Here is an 18,296-nt window from a genome sequence, read left to right as displayed (position 1 = left end):
CATTATGAGTTATTGTGACTCTGCTCGACTTCCCTACTCTGACCTCTGACAACAACAAGGCATTTTCATCCAGAGAACTGGGGCTCACTGGATGTTTTGTCTTTTCCGGAGCATTCTCTGTGAAACCTAGAGATGGCTGTGTGGGGAAAATGGCAGTAAATCAGCAGTTTCTGAAATACTCAGACCGGCCTGTCTGGCGCCAACAACCATATAACATTCAAAGTAATTTAAATCACCTTTTTTCCCGTCTGATGCATTGTTTCAACTTTAGCAGGTCCTGTTGACCATGGCCTAAGTGCAGTAAGTTGCTGCCAAGTTGTTGGCTGATTAGATATTCAGTTTTCCCTAATAAAGTGACTGTCTATATCAACACAGTGTGTGACAGTATGTTAACATTATGCTTATCAGGTAAATTTTTTTGGGACTAGTGCACTCTAGAATAGGAGTGTTATACATGCAGCCAGGGGAACCAGCCCACCGAGTGATCCATGTAGGTCCAAGGATGGCTTTTCTAAATGTGTGCAATGATGCAGCAGTATCTTTGGTTTTTCATTTAAATACAATACTACACCTTGTGAGGTGATGGTAACATTACTACGCAGTGAAACTCAAAAGTAAAATGTTTTGACCCAAAGAATAAAATTCTATTAACCCTCCTGCCTTCTTGGGACCTTTTTGTGCCACTGCTATGTGTTAAATGGCTGCCATTTCCACTGTGTTCAGTGGAATATAACCAAACTTGCCACAGGATAGTTTTTACCTGTCAATGTTAATATTCCAGTGTGAATTCCTTAAATCAGCCTAAAATGGCTGAGCAGCAGAAATCCCCACACCCATCACCCTGGGGACCATTTTCTGCCCATTGACTTCCATTATAAACGCTATTTTTCAACCCCAAATTATCATCATATGATTTTATTTTTTCTTCTTTTCTTGGATGTCAATGAAGACTCAGGGCCTTGAAGTTTTAATTTTTAAATTGCAAAAAAAATGCAAAAAAAATAATGGCAGGTCAAAATGTATGTTGGTGCCAATCTTTGGTCCATCTAAAGGCCTACTTATAATGACAATCACATATTACTTCAACTGGTTTTTTGTGGAAATATTTAGTTTCGTTTTTTGGTTTTTGGGGCTTATAACACAGGGCGCTCATGTAATAACACTGGGATTTGAAGGGTTAAAACAACGAAAATATAATTAAAACTTTACATGAATATTTCAGGGAGAAGTAGTTTTACAAGGTTGGCTAATTTAAAGTGGAATAAAATATGGATATATGGTCTTTTTATGGCGTGGCTGAGAATGGTCCCTAGGGTGATGGGTGTGAGTTTTTTAAAGGATGGCAGGAGGGTTAAGATCCTAGAAAATAATTTTGTTTTGTTTTTAGTTACAAAAGCTGAATATGAAGGTTTTGCCCTTTATAAAAGACATAGCATTTTTTAAAATGAATGGCAAGTCTAACACTCTTATCCTAGAAAGCAGAGCCCAGCTGATACTGGGTTTTGTTTTTTTGTCTAAATGTCAGGAGTGCGACCACACCTCATACCTTTCCGGTTCTATGACTAAATGCCTACATAATGTTTCTTGTCATTTTTGTGCCTCTCATTGATTCAGGCCTAAAATCAAAGCTTATTTCGCTTCTCTTTTAAAGATGTGTTGTTAGACTAATTGTGGATGTTGTCCCTGCACAAATTTGTTAGCAACTTCCGAGTTGGTTTGAATCCCCCAGTTGGCCGGGGTTTTCTGTGTGGAGACTGGGTATTCCGGCTTCATCACACAGGTCAAAGACATTCATGCGTGCATGATAGCATAACTGGTGATTCTAAATTGTCTATAGGTGGAAATGTGGGCGTGAATGATCGCCTGTCTCTCTGCGGTAGACTGGCGACCTGTTTAGGGTGTACCGTGCCTTTCACCCTATAGCAGTTGAGATATGCTTAACATGAAGACACAGCTTGACCCCACAACAGTGGTTGTCTGTGATACTACTCTGCTACATATGCTGCTGAGAATATAAACAGTACATTTCTAACATAGTATGATCTTGATTCTTATTGCTCTGCGTTTTATTTACTGCGTGTCATTGTGGCAGCTTTATCTGTTTTACATTTATGTTTTACTATCAAGGGAGATGATAGATTGTATTATATTTTAGTGCATTGTCTGCCATCTGACCATGGTAGTTTATGTGGCTTAAAAAATGAAGTCTGTGTATGTGTACGCGTGTCTGCGCTCTCAGATAAAAAGGCCTTTCTTTCCTCTGCTGCCTTTCGCCGCAGAGCTGCTTTTACTGCAATTAGGTCTGGAATGTGACTTTCCTGCTGAGCTGTATCATGGCGAGCGTGCTCAATAGAAATTTCTGTGTTGCACTATCTCACTTTTATTTCTGTGTATTTGGAGTTAGTTAGATTTTTCATTCTTATGAAGCTTTCTGTCGTTATTTTGTGTGCTTCTGTAAGGTACAAAAACAGTATTTGCTGCCAAGTTTTATGATAGTATTGATTTTTATAACGAGACATTTCCTCTGTACACTGTACATACTGTACTGTGTACTGTCTCCAATCTTAGTGATGCTTTCTGTCCTCGGGGCATTGCCATTGAGCTGAGTGAGTGGCTGCCAGTCAGGGCTCATCTTTCAGTTCTAATAGCACAGAAGCTGTTAGATGGTGGAATGGATTGACTGATTGATTACATTTAATAACAAAGAGAGAAACAAAAAAACACGACTCAATCCATTTGTGTAGTGTCCTGTCAAATATCTCAAATGTTTGCTATTAGCCATGTAAGTTCATACAGACTAGGATTTATTGATTTTAATATGAAAGTAAAATTAAAATTGGATAAAACAACACTTCACAAATACAAACAATAACATCAGGTAGAATACAGATAATCATTCTACCATATTCCCTTTAAAATGTTTATTTCTATTGCATATCTTAGTAGTTTAAAACAATTTGTTTGCCTTTTATTTTCCTGGGCAACAAAACTGTACTTAAGACTGCAAGTCTGTCTCTGAAATATTACTACTACTACACCCTATTCTGTTGTTTTCTAAGTGATGCAGCTGTCGCCTGTTTACAGCAGGTACTAAACAGCAACCAGGCAACTCACGGGGAACTCGTAAAACAATCCCAGACAAATTACACTGGCTCCCCATTCATTACATAATAAGATTTTATTGATTGCTTTTAAATAACTACATGGGGCGTCTCTCATTTGTATCGCAGAGCTCTTAACCCTTTAATCCTCAGTTTAAAAAAGGTTTTAGAAACCTCCCATACAGACCAGCTTTATTAGAACTAGTGTTGCAAATTTGCAAACCTGGTTTGAAAGCTGATGTAGAAGTAAATATACTTTTTATCAGCACTGTGCTAACAAGTTAAGCCATTCGAAAATTGCCATCTTCTGTTAAAGCTTTGAAAGTGGTATTTAATTCAAAGTCATTCAGTGGAGAAGAGTTGATGTCCTGTTTAAAAGCTGTGTGTAAGTGGTTCGACCTCACTTGCAGAAAACTGACTTTGTTTTGTGTTTTACAGGCACCGCCGTCTATGGTCAGCACAGAGCAGAGACAGCATGCTGAACATGTATTCCTCTCCTTCAGGAAGTCCAAGTCCCCCTTTGCCATTTGCAAGCACATCTTGGGTAAGCATTGTATTTAATATTTTAACTTGCATATTGTTTTATAAATATGAGTTTATCTTATAAAGGCTACTCAGTGTCTTCTCCCCTTCATGTTTTTTTCCTGTCATAAACCTTCACCTGTGGTGTTTGTGGGTATGATCTAGACATTTTAGTGATGTGGTCTGTATGTGGAGTCTCATGTGTACAGAATATTATTATTGTTTGATCCGTGACTTATGTACTGTATGAAAACATGTGAGCTGTGCAGCTTTGAAAACAAAATATGAGTATTCATTGGCTTTTTGTAATGGTACAGAGTCCACTGTAAATTTCGTGGCAATAACAGGTTGAAAAAATTGTCTGTGTTGTCTCATGTTAAAAGAAATCCATACGTGTAACTGACTACCAGGTAGGGTTAAATGGTTACATAATTGCCTATAGAAAGTGTCTCTCACAAATATGAATGGAGAAAGTTCCCCATTGTGTGAGCAGCTGCATAGTTCGACAATTAAAATGTACACGTTAAAAAAAATCTCGTCCTGAATAGACGCTGGGATGGCATTGCGTTGAAAGCAAACCTGATTTTGTGGTTAAAGATGACTGTGTGGGCTCAGGATGATGTCGGACAGCACTGTTCACCGATGCATCAGTAACGCAAGTTACATTTTTCATGATATTGGTGGACCTTTATCTATTAACATCCTCCTGAGCTCAGTACAAGGGAGACTGGGCTAAAGATAAATTAAAAACTGAAATTTGAAACTTTCTGAAAATATTTGAGGCTAAAGAGGAGAAACTTGCATCTTGGTCACAGTCAGTCACATGGAAGCAACTTAGGCTACGTTCACACTGCAGGTCTTAATGCTCAATTCTGATTTTTTTTTATCAAATCTGATTTTTTTTGGCTGCTTGTTCACACTACAAATAAAATGTGACAGCAAACGCGCTCTAGTGTGAGCGCTCAAAGCGGCCGCAAAGAAGACGTCACACACAACGCGCTCTGTTCAGACCCAGACCAAACAGTATTGTTTGACTGATGGCCTTAATATAAAGACTTGTTTCGGACTTTATGTTTCTCAGTTTTGCTTTAAGTTATAAAGTTATTTTGTTATTTACATATGACCTAATAATTATCCTTATGGCTGTTTTAGAGGAGCGGTGCTTCAAAGGATAGTTGCAGATTTCTGTCAGAATCTGCAGATTATAGAGTACAAAGAAAATGTTCACGTTTCTCCATCGTTGTCTTCCCAACAGTTTCACTGACATCTACACTGGATGGCCAGGAAGCATTCACAATGTCTTCAATGTCATTATGTTAAATATTATTATTTAACCCATTATTTTCAACCTTTTTTTTTCCCCCACTATCTTTTTCACTTCTAATATTTCTCTTTTGTCCCGTTATTTTTTCCCTCTCCAGAGACCAGTAAGGTGGACTATGTGCTTTTCCAGGCAGCCACAGCCATCATGGAGGCTGTCGTGCGGGAGTGGATCCTGCTGGAAAAGACCAGCATTGAGTCACTCCGGGCATTCCTTCTCACCTACGTTTTGCAGAGACCCAAGTAAGAAACAATAATAAATGCATTACAAAACCTTTGTGGTTTACTATATTATTAAATATGTAGAGCTTTTACAGACCTCACTACAAAAATGCCAGTAGAACTTAATGTTTTGGATGCGGGAAAAATAAATCAGAATGCCTTCCTGTTCCTTCTAGTCTGCAGAAATATGTGCGTGAGCAGATCCTGCTAGCTGTGGCGGTCATCGTGAAGAGAGGCTCGCTGGACAAAAGCATCAACTGCAAAAGCATCTTACTCGAGGTCGGACAGCTCATCAGCAGCGGGAACCCTGCAGTGGTGAGAGAGATGCAGCTGAATAATACATGAGTAGCTCTCAGTGGCCTAAAGAGTACGTGTTGTTAGTTACAATGTACACAAAATCAATCATCAAATTCAAATCAAATTCAAATTTTATTTGTCACGTACACAGTCATACACAGTACGATATGTAGTGAAATGCTTGGACAACTGCTCGTGACCTAAAGAAAACAAAAAAAGGAAAAGGCTATGAATAAGATAGGAAATAAATATGAAAAATTAAAAAGGGTAAATTTAACTAGGAAGGAATAGAATATAAATTAAGGTTAAAAATGAAATAACTGTACAACACAAATTAGAATGAAGGGTAAATTTAACTGGGAAGAATAAGATAAAATATATAAATTAAAGTTGAAAATAAAATAACTGTACAACAAAATACACAATACACAATATAGAACTATATAAGAATGTATGAAGAAATCTAAATATAAATAAATATATACACAATAACAGCAGCTGTACAAGTATTAACCGGAAATGAAGAATATAGTGACCAGTGTTGTGCAAAACCAAAGTCCAGAAAGTCCAGTGTGTGTGTAAGAACCATATGTGTGGGTCAGTACTGTGTGGTGGTGTGATTGAGAGACCGTATCGCCTGCGGGAAGAAGCTCCTCCTCAGTCTCTCTGTGTTGGTCTTCAGGGAGCGGAAGCGCTTCCATGATCTGAACAGAGAGAACAGTCTGTTGTTGGGATGGCTGAGGTCCTTCACGATCTTCCTGGCCTTGGTCCAGCACCGCCTGCTGTAGATTGAGTGCAGGTCAGGGAGCTCGGAGCGGATGGTGCGCTCAGCTGACCGCACAACCCTCTGTAGAGCTCGTCTGTCCTGCATGGTGCTGTTCCCGAACCAGGTTAAGATGTTTCCCGCCAGGATGCTCTCTATGGTGCACGAGTAAAAGTTCCTGAGAACCTTGGAGGGCAGTTGGAAGTCTCTCAAGCGTCTGAGGTGGTAGAGACGCTGTCGGGCCTTTTTCACCACGGTGTTGATGTGACAGGACCATGACAGGTCCTGCGTGATGTGAACTCCGAGGTATTTGAAGCTGTCCACTCTCTCCACTGGGCACTCGTTGATGACGGGGGTCTGGTAGTTCCTCTCCTGCTTAGTGCTGAAGTCCACTATCAGCTCCTTTGTCTTACTGACGTTTAGAAGGAGGTTGTTCCTCTGGCACCAGTTCTCCAGATTCCTAATCTCCTTCAGGTAGGCCGTCTCGTTGTTATCAGAGATCAGGCCCACCACGACGGTGTCGTCAGCAAACTTGATGATGGTGGTGGAGCTGGTAGTGGCCACACAGTCATATGTGTACAAAGAGTACAGCAGGGGGCTCAGAACACACCCCTGGGGGGCTCCAGTGCTGAGAGTGGTGGAGGCTGAGACATGTTCGCCCATCCTTACTGCCTGTGGTCTGCCAGTTAGGTAGTTGGAGATCCACTGACACATAGATGAGCTGAGTCCCAGATGCTCCAGCTTGGTGGTGAGTGTGGAGGGAATTATGGTGTTAAATGCAGAGCTGTAGTCTATGAAGAGCATTTTAACATAATTCCCCCTTCTAGTGTCCAAGTGAGTGAGTGATGTGTGGAGGAGATGAGAGATGGCATCGTCTGTGGAACGATTTGGACGGTAAGCGAACTGTAGTGGGTCCAGTGTGTCTGGCAGTGAAGAAATGATGAAGTCTCTGACCAGGCGTTCAAAGCATTTCATCACTACTGAGGTGAGGGCTACAGGGCAATAGTCATTGAGAGAAGCAGGGTGGGGTTTCTTCGGGACAGGAACAATGATGGACTCTTTGAAGCATGTGGGGATCACCGACTGAGATAAAGAGATGTTGAATATCTCAGTGAACACAGGAGCTAGCTGGTATGCGCAGTCTCTTAGGATACGACCTGGGATGCCGTCTGGTCTTGCTGCTTTCCTGGTGTTCACTCTCTTGAAGGCTCTCCTTACTTCATGCTCGGAGATGACGAGCACGTTTCCGGTGCTGGCAGTATCTTCCTGTCTGCAGCCGTTAGCGCCGCTAACACTAGCATTGTTGGAGACCTTAGCTGCAGCCTCGAAGCGAGCATAGAAAGTGTTCAGCTCGTCTGCCAGAGTCACGGCCGCGTTCGTCATACCGGTTGTTGGTGCTTTATAGTCCGTTATTGTCCTTAGTCCCCGCCACAGGCTCCTAGAGTCACTCTGTTGGAGTTGTGACTCTAGTTTCCTCCCGTAGCGCTGCTTCGCCTCTTTCACCGCCCTCCGCACGTTATATGACGCGGCTTTGTACGGGTCCATGTCCCCCGTCATGAGTCCCGTGTTGTAGGCAGCGGTGCGGGATCTCAGAGCGTCGCGGATGGTTTTATCCACCCACGGCTTCTGGTTGGGAAACGTTGTGATAGTCTTTGTCTCCACGGTATCATCCGCTAGTTTCCCGATGAATCCCACAACCGCTTCCGTAAACACGTTGACGTCATCGTCGGAGCTGTTTCTGAACATGCCCCAGTCTGCGTCATCGAGTGCGTCCTGTAACGCGGCCACCGATTGATCCGTCCAGCGCGCGACCTTCCTCTGAACCGGAACTTCCTGTTTCAGCCTTTGTTTGTATTTTGGCATGAGGAAGATGGCGGCGTGATCAGATTTGCCAAACGGGGGGCGGGATTGATCATCATCAGGTTAAGCAAGAGAGGGGAAAAAGGTTTTTGTCTTTGTTCGTTTATTTTTAAATATGAGGATTTTTAGGTTTCATTCATCATACATTTGCACAGATAAATTGAAAAGAAACAACAGTTGAGACATTATGGCTCCAAGACTTCACATTTATACACTGTCAGAATAACTGAGTAATTGCCCAAAAAGATGGAAGAAGTTATCCAGACTTTGCAAATGTGCACAATTAATGGAAAGTATTGAGTAACTTCTTGTTAGTAAAACTGGATTAAAGCTTTGATTCGTATCTGTTATATTTGGGGCTTGGTGAGCCTCACTGGCTCCCTGGTTCAGATCTGGCTCAGATTACAGCGCAGTTGGAAAACAAAAAAAGAGAGAAAGAAATGGCACAAAGGCTATGTTGAGAAAGCAGCTTCAGGCATGTTCTTGCGGTTAAAAGAAAGGACATCGAGGACCTGTGCTTCGATTATTATGAGAGAAAAAAGGAAAAAAAAACATACCAGGGTATAAAATTAATGCCAGAGTACTTGTGCGCCTTACCACATTTGCTCATTAAATGCAAAATAATTGTCTCCCATATATAGAAAATATAATCATATGACTTCAGCATGCTGCTCTGAAAAGAAATCCTAATCCAGTAGGTGGCACTACTTCATTTGTTTCTCATACGAGAAGGCAACTATGTTGTGTAAAGGGCTAAAAGTGCTTTTTTTCCGCCCCCTACAAATCAGACTGAATTTTATTGATCATGCACAAACTTATTTGTTGTTGTTTGCACTGAAATCCCCCAAATGGTCACCTTCTAATGACACCATGTTCCCCCAGTCTTTTGAATCTGGCCCTAAAGCCCTTTTTTGGTTATGACGTCTTCGTCAGACGTTGAAGTTGAACACTGTAAAATGTCAATAAAAACTGAATCTAATAAACCAATATTTTATTCACAAGGGAGCACAGAATAAGGATGGGACAGGACCATGTTTCTCACTGTGTAGCAACAACATTGTGTAGCAGCAACATTGTGTAAACATCTGGGAACTGACCCACTGCTGGACCTCTGGGAGAAGAATGCTGTCCCATTCTTGTCAGATAAAGGATTGTAGCTGTTCACAGTCCTGGGTCTTTGATGTATTTTTCATTGAATTATGTGCCAAAATGTTTTTATAATTGGTAAAAGGTCTGCACAGGCCACTTCAGCGGCTGAACTCTTCCACTGTGAAGCCATGCTCTTGTTATAGATGCAGTATGTGGTTTAGGAAATATTCAAGGCCTTCCCTGAAAAAGGCCTCATCTCAATGGGAGCATATGCTCCAAAGATCACAGGCATCGAGTGTCAATATTTGGCCTTGTCCTTTGCACGCAGAGATTTCTCCAGATTTTCGGAATCTTTTAATATTACCTTCACAAGTTTACCTCAAGGACTTTCTTTCATAAACTATTCCACTGTTTGTAGTGGGAGTTTTTTGCAGACTGGTAAACCTTTACCTCTGAGACACTCCTTAAGATTCTCTTTTTATACCTAATCATGTTATTGACCTGTTGCCAGTTTACCTAATTAGCTGCCAAATAATCCCCCAGCTGTTTCTCTTTGGTACCACTTTTGCTGCCCGATTCCAACTTTTTTGAGAGCTTTTGTTACCATCAAATTTGAAATGAGCTAATATTTTTCTTAATGATAGATTTTCTCTGTTTAATAATTTTCTGTGCTCTATTGTGAATAAAAGGTGAGCTTATGAGAATTGCAAATCATTGCTGTTTTTATTTACATTTTTACAGCGTCCTAATTTTTTTTAATTGAAATTTGTACAGTGTTTTAAATATTGAATTTCAAAATCAATAATTAGTTGTTGAGACATATTAATCAAGCAACTCTTGTTCAGATTCTTTTTTCTTTTTTTTATTTATTTTTAATCATTGTTTATCTTTTGGATGAACAAGAAATTTAAGGATATAATGGGTTGATTCGTCCTTTTTATATCCAGTGATGACTGGATATCTTCTTGCTGGTCCATAGACAAGCTCATACAAAAGGCAACACAAAGTGTTTTCTAATTTTTTGTTTTCTCTGCTGTCCAGTTAGTGCTCCTGTTACCAACCACAACTTGTTTTTGTTTTGCTTCTTCTCCGATTTGTGTATCGCGGGACATTCATCAATAGCACGCTCTAAAACATGTACACTTACGGATGTTTTTCACTGTTAAAGTTGCAGTTGCTCATAATAAACATGTCCTCAGTTTTAAACAATGAGATCAGTGTGTATACATGTAATTCCTGTAAACCAAAGCTCAGGCTTCAGATAGGATGCTGCGTTTTGGCTGTCGGCAAAGCTTCTCCAACCACTTCTGAAATCTTTTGTGCAGCCAATCAGAAGACAGGTGCTTTATTTGGAGCGGTGAGCTGCATTAAGAATAAGGAAACTGTAAATCATGTAAAGTTACTCTACTTGACTCCAAGAATAAAAAAAGTGCAGATGGGGATAACTGTAACATGCGCCCTTTAATCATCTGTGTTTGCAGTTAGCAGACGGTCTTTTCACGTGAGGCCTCAAGAGGTTTCCTTCTTTCCGGCTCGTGACAAATAATCTTCGAAAAAGATGGATGTTAGTGTAACTTTTTATGTAACCATTGACCTGCACAATCATACAATCATTCTCTTCTGCAGCAAACGCTGGCCTGCTCCATCCTGACCGCTCTGCTCAGTGAGTTCTCCAGCTCCAGTAAGACCAGCAGCATCGGCCTCAGCATGGAGTTCCACGGTAACTGCAAGCGACTGTTCCAGGTTTGTCCCACCTGTCCTCTACGCTCTCCTGACGTATTCACTTTATTGCTCTTTAACTCATGCATCCATCTGTTCTTCCATCCACTTCTTCTAGGAGGACGGCCTCCGCCAGATCTTCATGATGACCATGGAGGTGCTGCAGGAGTTCAGCCGCCGAGAAAACCTCAATGCCCAGATGTCTTCTGTCTTCCAGCGCTACTTGGCTTTGGCCAATCACGTCCTCAGCTGGAACTTCCTGCCTCCCAATTATATCCTTTCTTTCTAAGAGACCAAGAGGTTTGATGCGAGGCTGGAAAGTCCACAATTAAAAAATTAAATTTTTAAGTCTTGACACATGAAGGTCAGGGGGAAAAAAACAGGCCCATCCAGCTACACTATTGAGCTCAATCAAACTACACTCTTTGTTTTGTCTTTGGTAACCTCGTTACATGTTTGATAGGATGGAGTAATAAGGTCTAGGAAGTCATATTTGTTGTGTTGATCATCACTTCAGCTGGTTATGATAATATTTAACATTTTATGTCAGTTTATGAGCTGAAATCTGAAAACATTGTTAGACACAACTTGAGTGCAAGAGGTTTGGCAATAACTGCGAAAGTTAAACAGTATTACGATGTTATATATATATATATATATAAAAAGTGTGTGTGTGCATTTACGTGGTTGTCTGCTTTGTTTTTGCAGACCTTCCCTCTTTTATTTTATTTACCCAAATATTTTTAGTCGACTTTGTTTGTAAGCATCCTTTTTCTGAAGGTTATGGGTTTCAGGAGGAGACTGAGGGGAATGTCCTCATAAGTGTAGGTTTTTATTTGTGTGTACTTTTATGTGTTTTTTTTAGTGTAAATAGAGCCTCACTATGGCCACCCTAATTGGTATTAGTATGTGACTATGCTGGTATGCATTGGCCAGGAATTCATATCGGTCTATCAGTTTTGCTTTGTTGTTCATCTCTTTTGCACACATCCGTGTAATCTTTGCAGTTGGCTGCATTGTTGAGTCGACATAGCCACTTAGAGTGTGTGTGTGTGTGTGCATGTGTGTGTGTCTTAGTGTGTGCGCAGCCATGCTCATTACAGTCTAAATCCCAACTGCTTGGCATCCTCTCTGCCTGTCTGAGGGGATCTGGAGTGGCGCTTGCTGCCAGCCAGGGCAGTGTATCATTTTCAAAGAGGTGTCTGTATGTCCATCCCCCGTATCATTCCAATACACCACCACCCCCGGCTCAGCTTGTCGAGGCTCCCCTTGGTATGCCCAGCTCGCTCGAAGCAATACGTGTGCGCTCTCAAAGATACACTTTTAAGTCTTCTGTTTGTGCGAGCACAGTCAATTTTTAGACAACAGTTGAATTTGAATTTAGTGTCGGGTGTCTATACGAAGCCTCCAGAGCAGTTGCTGTACGTGTGAGGGACCTATTAGGTTGAGATAATGTGACTGGGAGCTTGCAACTAATAGAAAATAACTGATGATTAAATATAAATTCCATTGTGTAATTAGAAGTCTAGATTGCTTGCAGTGCACATACCAGGCTTCTGCATCTGTTACGTGTAATAGCAGGATAAACTGACAATTGCTGGACCACAGCGTAGCATGACCACATTCAGTACAGGCATGTTAACAATAAGGCTGCTTATGCTAGCACTCATATTGTTAGCTACACTGATCATTTTCTTCCTTAGTTTGGGAAGCTCATAACTTCTTCCACAGCTTATTGCAGGCCCTGATGACTCTTGTCACGGGAGCAGACCATCAGCACGTCAGCGGGCTAAATGTAGATCCAGAAGTGTTGCTGTGTTTACTCTTCTATCAACAAATAGTCTATATTTGTTGTTTGTGCTGGCTGGCTCTCTTCTGTCAACAGGACTAAACCCAAAATACTTAAAGTTTACTATTTACGTTTCATTTGCGACTTGCAGCCCCATGTTTCACAGCTCACTGAGCTCAGCTGGATGTTCCTTCATCAGAAGCTGCGCTTAGGTTTTTGTGCAGTGCACTACAATATATCATCTCACGATGGCACATCAGTGTCATCTTATCGGAACAAGGAGCATTCTATCTATATACCTACATACCATTTTATAGCTTGATACCACCCAAGCCTTCTAACCAGACTCTATTTATAAATGCAAATGTATTATTTTTTTTTAACCAGATTTCCAGATGATATTATAACATTGCATGTAGTAGTATTGAGGAATTTTTCATCTTCGCACACCCTGACTTTAATAGAATTTTAATCTTTTGTTTATTCAGAAGAGGTGAATCTTGAAAATTGTACAGTCAATCCTATGAGCCTGTACATTGCACATGACAAATGTAATCACTTTTATAGTTGATATTTTAATGTGTAATGTTATTTTAAATTGAACTGCAACCATAAGAGCAGGTAGTGCTTCAGTTAGCTTGAATGACTGAGAAGCAAAGATAACTGCATCATTTATATTTAAATCGCTGTATAAGCTGGATGCAGATAGAGCTGTAGTTCTCTGGTTTCTCGATGTTGAGTTGTCATAAATGTTCAGTGGACTGTCTTCGGCCATAAAAATAACATTTAAATTCTTAATTCAAGTGGTATTCTCCTTGATGTCCATGTGAGCGTATGTGACGTCTTCAAGTGTCTGTTGTTGAAAAGGGGAACAGATTGATGAAGACCACTGGGAGGCCCGGATAAGTGCGGCCGCCTGTCTGCAAGTGTCACAACACGCCTGTGCTGCTGCGTGGCGACGAACGTATGCCAGTGTGGTTATCAGGGGGCCTCTCGTTAATTGCATGGCTGACAGCAACTACCTTTCACACGAACACACACACGCACAAGCACGCACGCATTTCTCTCCTAGTTCAAAAGAGCCTTTTTAAAAAGCCTCCCTCCCTCAGATGAACCGAGCGGCATGCATGTCATCTGTCCTCGCCGCCGTCTGAAGCTCGGCCCTTTGGCTCTGGTGTCATCTGGTGGAGACACGCTCCCCAGGCATTGGTAGGACACTGTCACTCCACACTGAGCTTGACTCTTGCCAGGGCCGCATTCGAGCCTTGAGGCTGTGGCGGCAGTCAGGTGCTGTAAATGGCTGTCTGAGCTAACAGATGGATAAGCCTCCATCCCTGCGTGTTTGTTTTATGTAGATTTTTTTCCTTATGATTTGGTTGTCTCTGCAATCAGTCTAAGTTCGTCTTTTCTCTGTAGCGGTTCATACTTTTATTTTTTTACCCATCTGTTTTTTTCCTCAGTCAAGAGGAATGTGTAGATTTCACGGCGTATCAGCTCCCTGAATGTCAAGTTGTTTCAAGTTAAAGCACGGCTTTCTGTGCCTCTGCCACTGAGACGGTGTCTAAATTGCGATGTCACGTGGCCTGTTTACTACGGGTGCAACGATACACAAAATTCTCGGTTCGGTTCGATACTTTGGTGTCACGGTTCGATATTTTTTCGATACAAAAAAATGTTCATGCCTTTTTAATTTGTCATTTATTAAAATTATAAATATATATTCTAACTCAAAAGTACAGTTTTTAAATGTAATGTTGCTGAAACAACAAAGTAATAAAAATAATAAATCTATCTGATTGAGGAATCACTCATCTTTGGAAAAGAGTTTATTTCAGAGAAATGGCTCTTTCCAAAATAAAAGCTATACTATACGCTTCTTCTGGGCTATATTCTCAGCAGCATATTAAACATATCAGGTCCCCATGAGGAGAATCCTGTGCTAACGGCTGTCTAAATGACTCGGGTAAAGTTTGTAGCATGCGTGCTTGTTGTTTTTGTCTGCTTCCACTTGTCTTTGCACGAGGATGATGTCGGCGTAAATGTGCAGTCATATTCGTTGTGTTCCCACTAGTGGCGTTAACGTCATTTCAACGAGATTAACGCTGACAGCACAACGCGGCAAATCTCCGTTAACGAGCTACCGCGGATCGCCCCGTGCGTGGGGCTGGACGGCGTCAACACGTTAACGAGCTAACTGCGCTAACACACTAGTTCCCACCCATGTAATTGAGCATTGCGTGGCACATCCAACATACTGTTTTACTTTAGTACATGACTCGCTTACCTTCAGAGTCATACGTCACATAAAAACCAAAATAATTCCAAACGCCAGATCTGAATGAGGGTGGGGGAGGTTCAATTTGCCATGTTGCAACCAGAGCTTAACTTCTGTCTCGCTAGCTTGCCCTGCACTCAGTGAATCTGCGTTCGACTACTCCGCCTAGGCTGCACTGTCGAGTGCAGATCCACTGAGCGCTCAACACAGACAGCATCGTCAGAAGGAAAGTTGATAAAATAAATTAAAAATTTTGTATTGTTCAATACATATGCGTACCGAACCGAAAGCACTGTATCGAACGGTTCAATATCGATACGAGCATCGTTGCACCCCTACTGTTTACACGTTTGTGAAGCTTAATAAAACTGGCATTACCTTCTCTGAGAAATAATTGCCCCCAGCTGCCTGAATAGGAGTTATTCTTGTACTGAAGAGACAGTCGTCTCTGCGTGGCTCGCTATTTTCTCGTCTTTAAGGATCAGTCTGTAGGCATTTTGACCCTCAGGTTAAGGTTAGGATTAGGAGCGTGTAAGCTGATGCTGGATGTTTGCCTTGGCCCTGACCTGTATGGCGAATCTTTAGCGACTACTGTCTAAACACAGGTGGGAGGGAGAATACAGATGCAGCATATGCCGATGGACATTTAGTCAGCCAGTGCATTTTTCAAGGCTGTGAGAGATTTCAAGTATATTCTGTTTCTAATTCTAATCATTTCACTTCTTGCTGTGCGTCATCGATGACATTAATTAATTAAATTAATATACAACCAACTTTCATAGCCTTGTCCACACAGTATTACTTCCTGATCTTGAAAAAGCAAGCTGACGTTGAGCACAGTGGTGTAATTACTGTGTTACTGCTTTAATCCAGTAGAGGGAGAATTAATGACAACTGCTGTGTAAACCGATGGGGGGGCCAAACAGTAGAGGAATATTGGGGTAAAGAAAGGGAGGGGGTGGCATCGCTGAGGAAGTATTCCTGGACTGTTATTTCACATGGCAAGGCTGCAGTTGAGTCTTAAGACAGGATATATCACTTAAACCCTACCACGTGCCTTAGCATAGCGCTGCGGTCTTCACACAGCCACTGGCAGACTCTCATCCAGTCTTCCTGTGCAGCGGGCCCATCCTTAGTCTGGATCAACAATAATGAATAGAGGATATAGGAGAAGCTTGCTAATCCAGGATCCTCCAGCATCAAGGTTGTCTAGGCTTGCAAAACGTTGATTGCTGAGATGGACTGATTGTTGGCCATTTAAAACAGTCACAAAAATACTGTCATGCTGATTTGCAACATGCTTTGTCTGCAAGTAGCTACTGTTGTGAAGGAGCTGGAAATGTGAAGCTGAAATAGATGTTGCAAAGGGGCAAAATCAATTTAGTCACAGAGTTGCAGAAACTTGGCATTGGTTAGCCATTTGAAAACCAATCTTTAGTCTGCAGTCAGCAAACTAAAGTGAATCCTCAATACTGGCATTGATTGTTTTATGTTAAAAATTGGAGTCTGAGAACATGATCTCAGTGCAAGAAGAGAATAAAGGAAGCAAGAAGAAATTAACACAGAACCCCGTTTACCTTCAGCAGTGCTGTAATTCTTCATTGCAGAGTTTCAATAAGGTGCTGTATAGATTCCTCAGAGATTCTGGTCCACAATGACATGATAGCATTTTACACTTGCTGCAGATTTCTTGGCTGCACATCCTTATCTCCTGTTCCACCACAGTTAAAGGTTGCTCTATTACACTGGGATCTGGTGAATTTAGAGGCCGTTTGAGTACAATCAGCTCCATTGTCATGTTTAGGAAAACAGTTTAAGATGCTTTGAGCTTTGTGACATGGCACATTATTCTATCAGAAGCAGCCATCAGAAGATGTGTACACTATGGTTATAAAGGGAGGGTCATGGTCAGCAACAGTACTCTGGTGTGCTGTGGTTTTTAAGCAATGCTCAGTTGGTGCTAAGGGATCCAAAGTGCTCCAAGAAAAATCCCCCACACAATTACACCACCACAAGCACCTTGACCCATTAATACAAGGCAGGATAGATCCATGCAACAAAGTAATAAAAATAATAAATCTATCTGATCGAAAAATCACTCATCTTTGGAAAAGAGTTTATTTCAGAGAAATGGCTCTTTCCAAAATAAAAGCTATACTATACGCTTCTTCTGGGCTATATTCTCAGCAGCATATTAAACATATCAGGTCCCCATGAGGAGAATCCTGTGCTAACGGCTGTCTAAATGACTCGGGTAAAGTTTGTAGCATGCGTGCTTGTTGTTTTTGTCTGCTTCCACTTGTCTTTGCACGAGGATGATGTCGGCGTAAATGTGCAGTCATATTCGTTGTGTTCCCACTAGTGGCGTTAACGTCATTTCAACGAGATTAACGCTGACAGCACAACGCGGCAAATCTCCGTTAACGAGCTACCGCGGATCGCCCCGTGCGTGGGGCTGGACGGCGTCAACACGTTAACGAGCTAACTGCGCTAACACACTAGTTCCCACCCATGTAATTGAGCATTGCGTGGCACATCCAACATACTGTTTTACTTTAGTACATGACTCGCTTACCTTCAGAGTCATACGTCACATAAAAACCAAAATAATTCCAAACGCCAGATCTGAATGAGTGTGGGGGAGGTTCAATTTGCCATGTTGCAACCAGAGCTTAACTTCTGTCTCGCTAGCTTGCCCTGCACTCAGTGAATCTGCGTTCGACTACTCCGCCTAGGCTGCACTGTCGAGTGCAGATCCACTGAGCGCTCAACACAGACAGCATCGTCAGAAGGAAAGTTGATAAAATAAATTAAAAATTTTGTATTGTTCAATACATATGCGTACCGAACCGAAAGCACTGTATCGAACGGTTCAATATCGATACGAGCATCGTTGCACCCCTACTGTTTACACGTTTGTGAAGCTTAATAAAACTGGCATTACCTTCTCTGAGAAATAATTGCCCCCAGCTGCCTGAATAGGAGTTATTCTTGTACTGAAGAGACAGTCGTCTCTGCGTGGCTCGCTATTTTCTCGTCTTTAAGGATCAGTCTGTAGGCATTTTGACCCTCAGGTTAAGGTTAGGATTAGGAGCGTGTAAGCTGATGCTGGATGTTTGCCTTGGCCCTGACCTGTATGGCGAATCTTTAGCGACTACTGTCTAAACACAGGTGGGAGGGAGAATACAGATGCAGCATATGCCGATGGACATTTAGTCAGCCAGTGCATTTTTCAAGGCTGTGAGAGATTTCAAGTATATTCTGTTTCTAATTCTAATCATTTCACTTCTTGCTGTGCGTCATCGATGACATTAATTAATTAAATTAATATACAACCAA

General features: G+C 41.5%; 1 protein-coding gene across 2 annotated transcripts in view; it reads left to right on the top strand.

Moving 5' to 3' along the window:
• Positions 1–18,296, top strand: part of xpo4 (exportin 4) — a 60,800-nt gene that overhangs the window by 2,717 nt on the left and 39,787 nt on the right. The window contains exons 2-6 of one of the 2 annotated variants that reach the window (XM_085383812.1): positions 3,540–3,645; positions 5,045–5,186; positions 5,342–5,480; positions 10,801–10,917; positions 11,012–11,165. In XM_085383812.1, coding sequence (XP_085239938.1) covers positions 3,540–3,645; positions 5,045–5,186; positions 5,342–5,480; positions 10,801–10,917; positions 11,012–11,165 — 658 coding nt within the window. Of the gene's footprint in view, positions 1–3,539; positions 3,646–5,044; positions 5,187–5,341; positions 5,481–8,150; positions 8,171–10,800; positions 10,918–11,011; positions 11,166–18,296 lie in introns of those variants that run through there. The other variant, XM_085383813.1, reaches the window with a different exon arrangement.

Source organism: Rhamphochromis longiceps, linkage group LG16 (genome assembly GCF_057381845.1).
Source record: "Rhamphochromis longiceps isolate RC_006_pf linkage group LG16, R_longiceps_female_GT1.1, whole genome shotgun sequence".
Classification (NCBI taxonomy): domain Eukaryota; kingdom Metazoa; phylum Chordata; class Actinopteri; order Cichliformes; family Cichlidae; genus Rhamphochromis; species Rhamphochromis longiceps.
The sequence above is the reverse complement of the archived record's forward strand: the minus strand, read 5'-3'. Positions and strand labels throughout refer to the sequence as shown.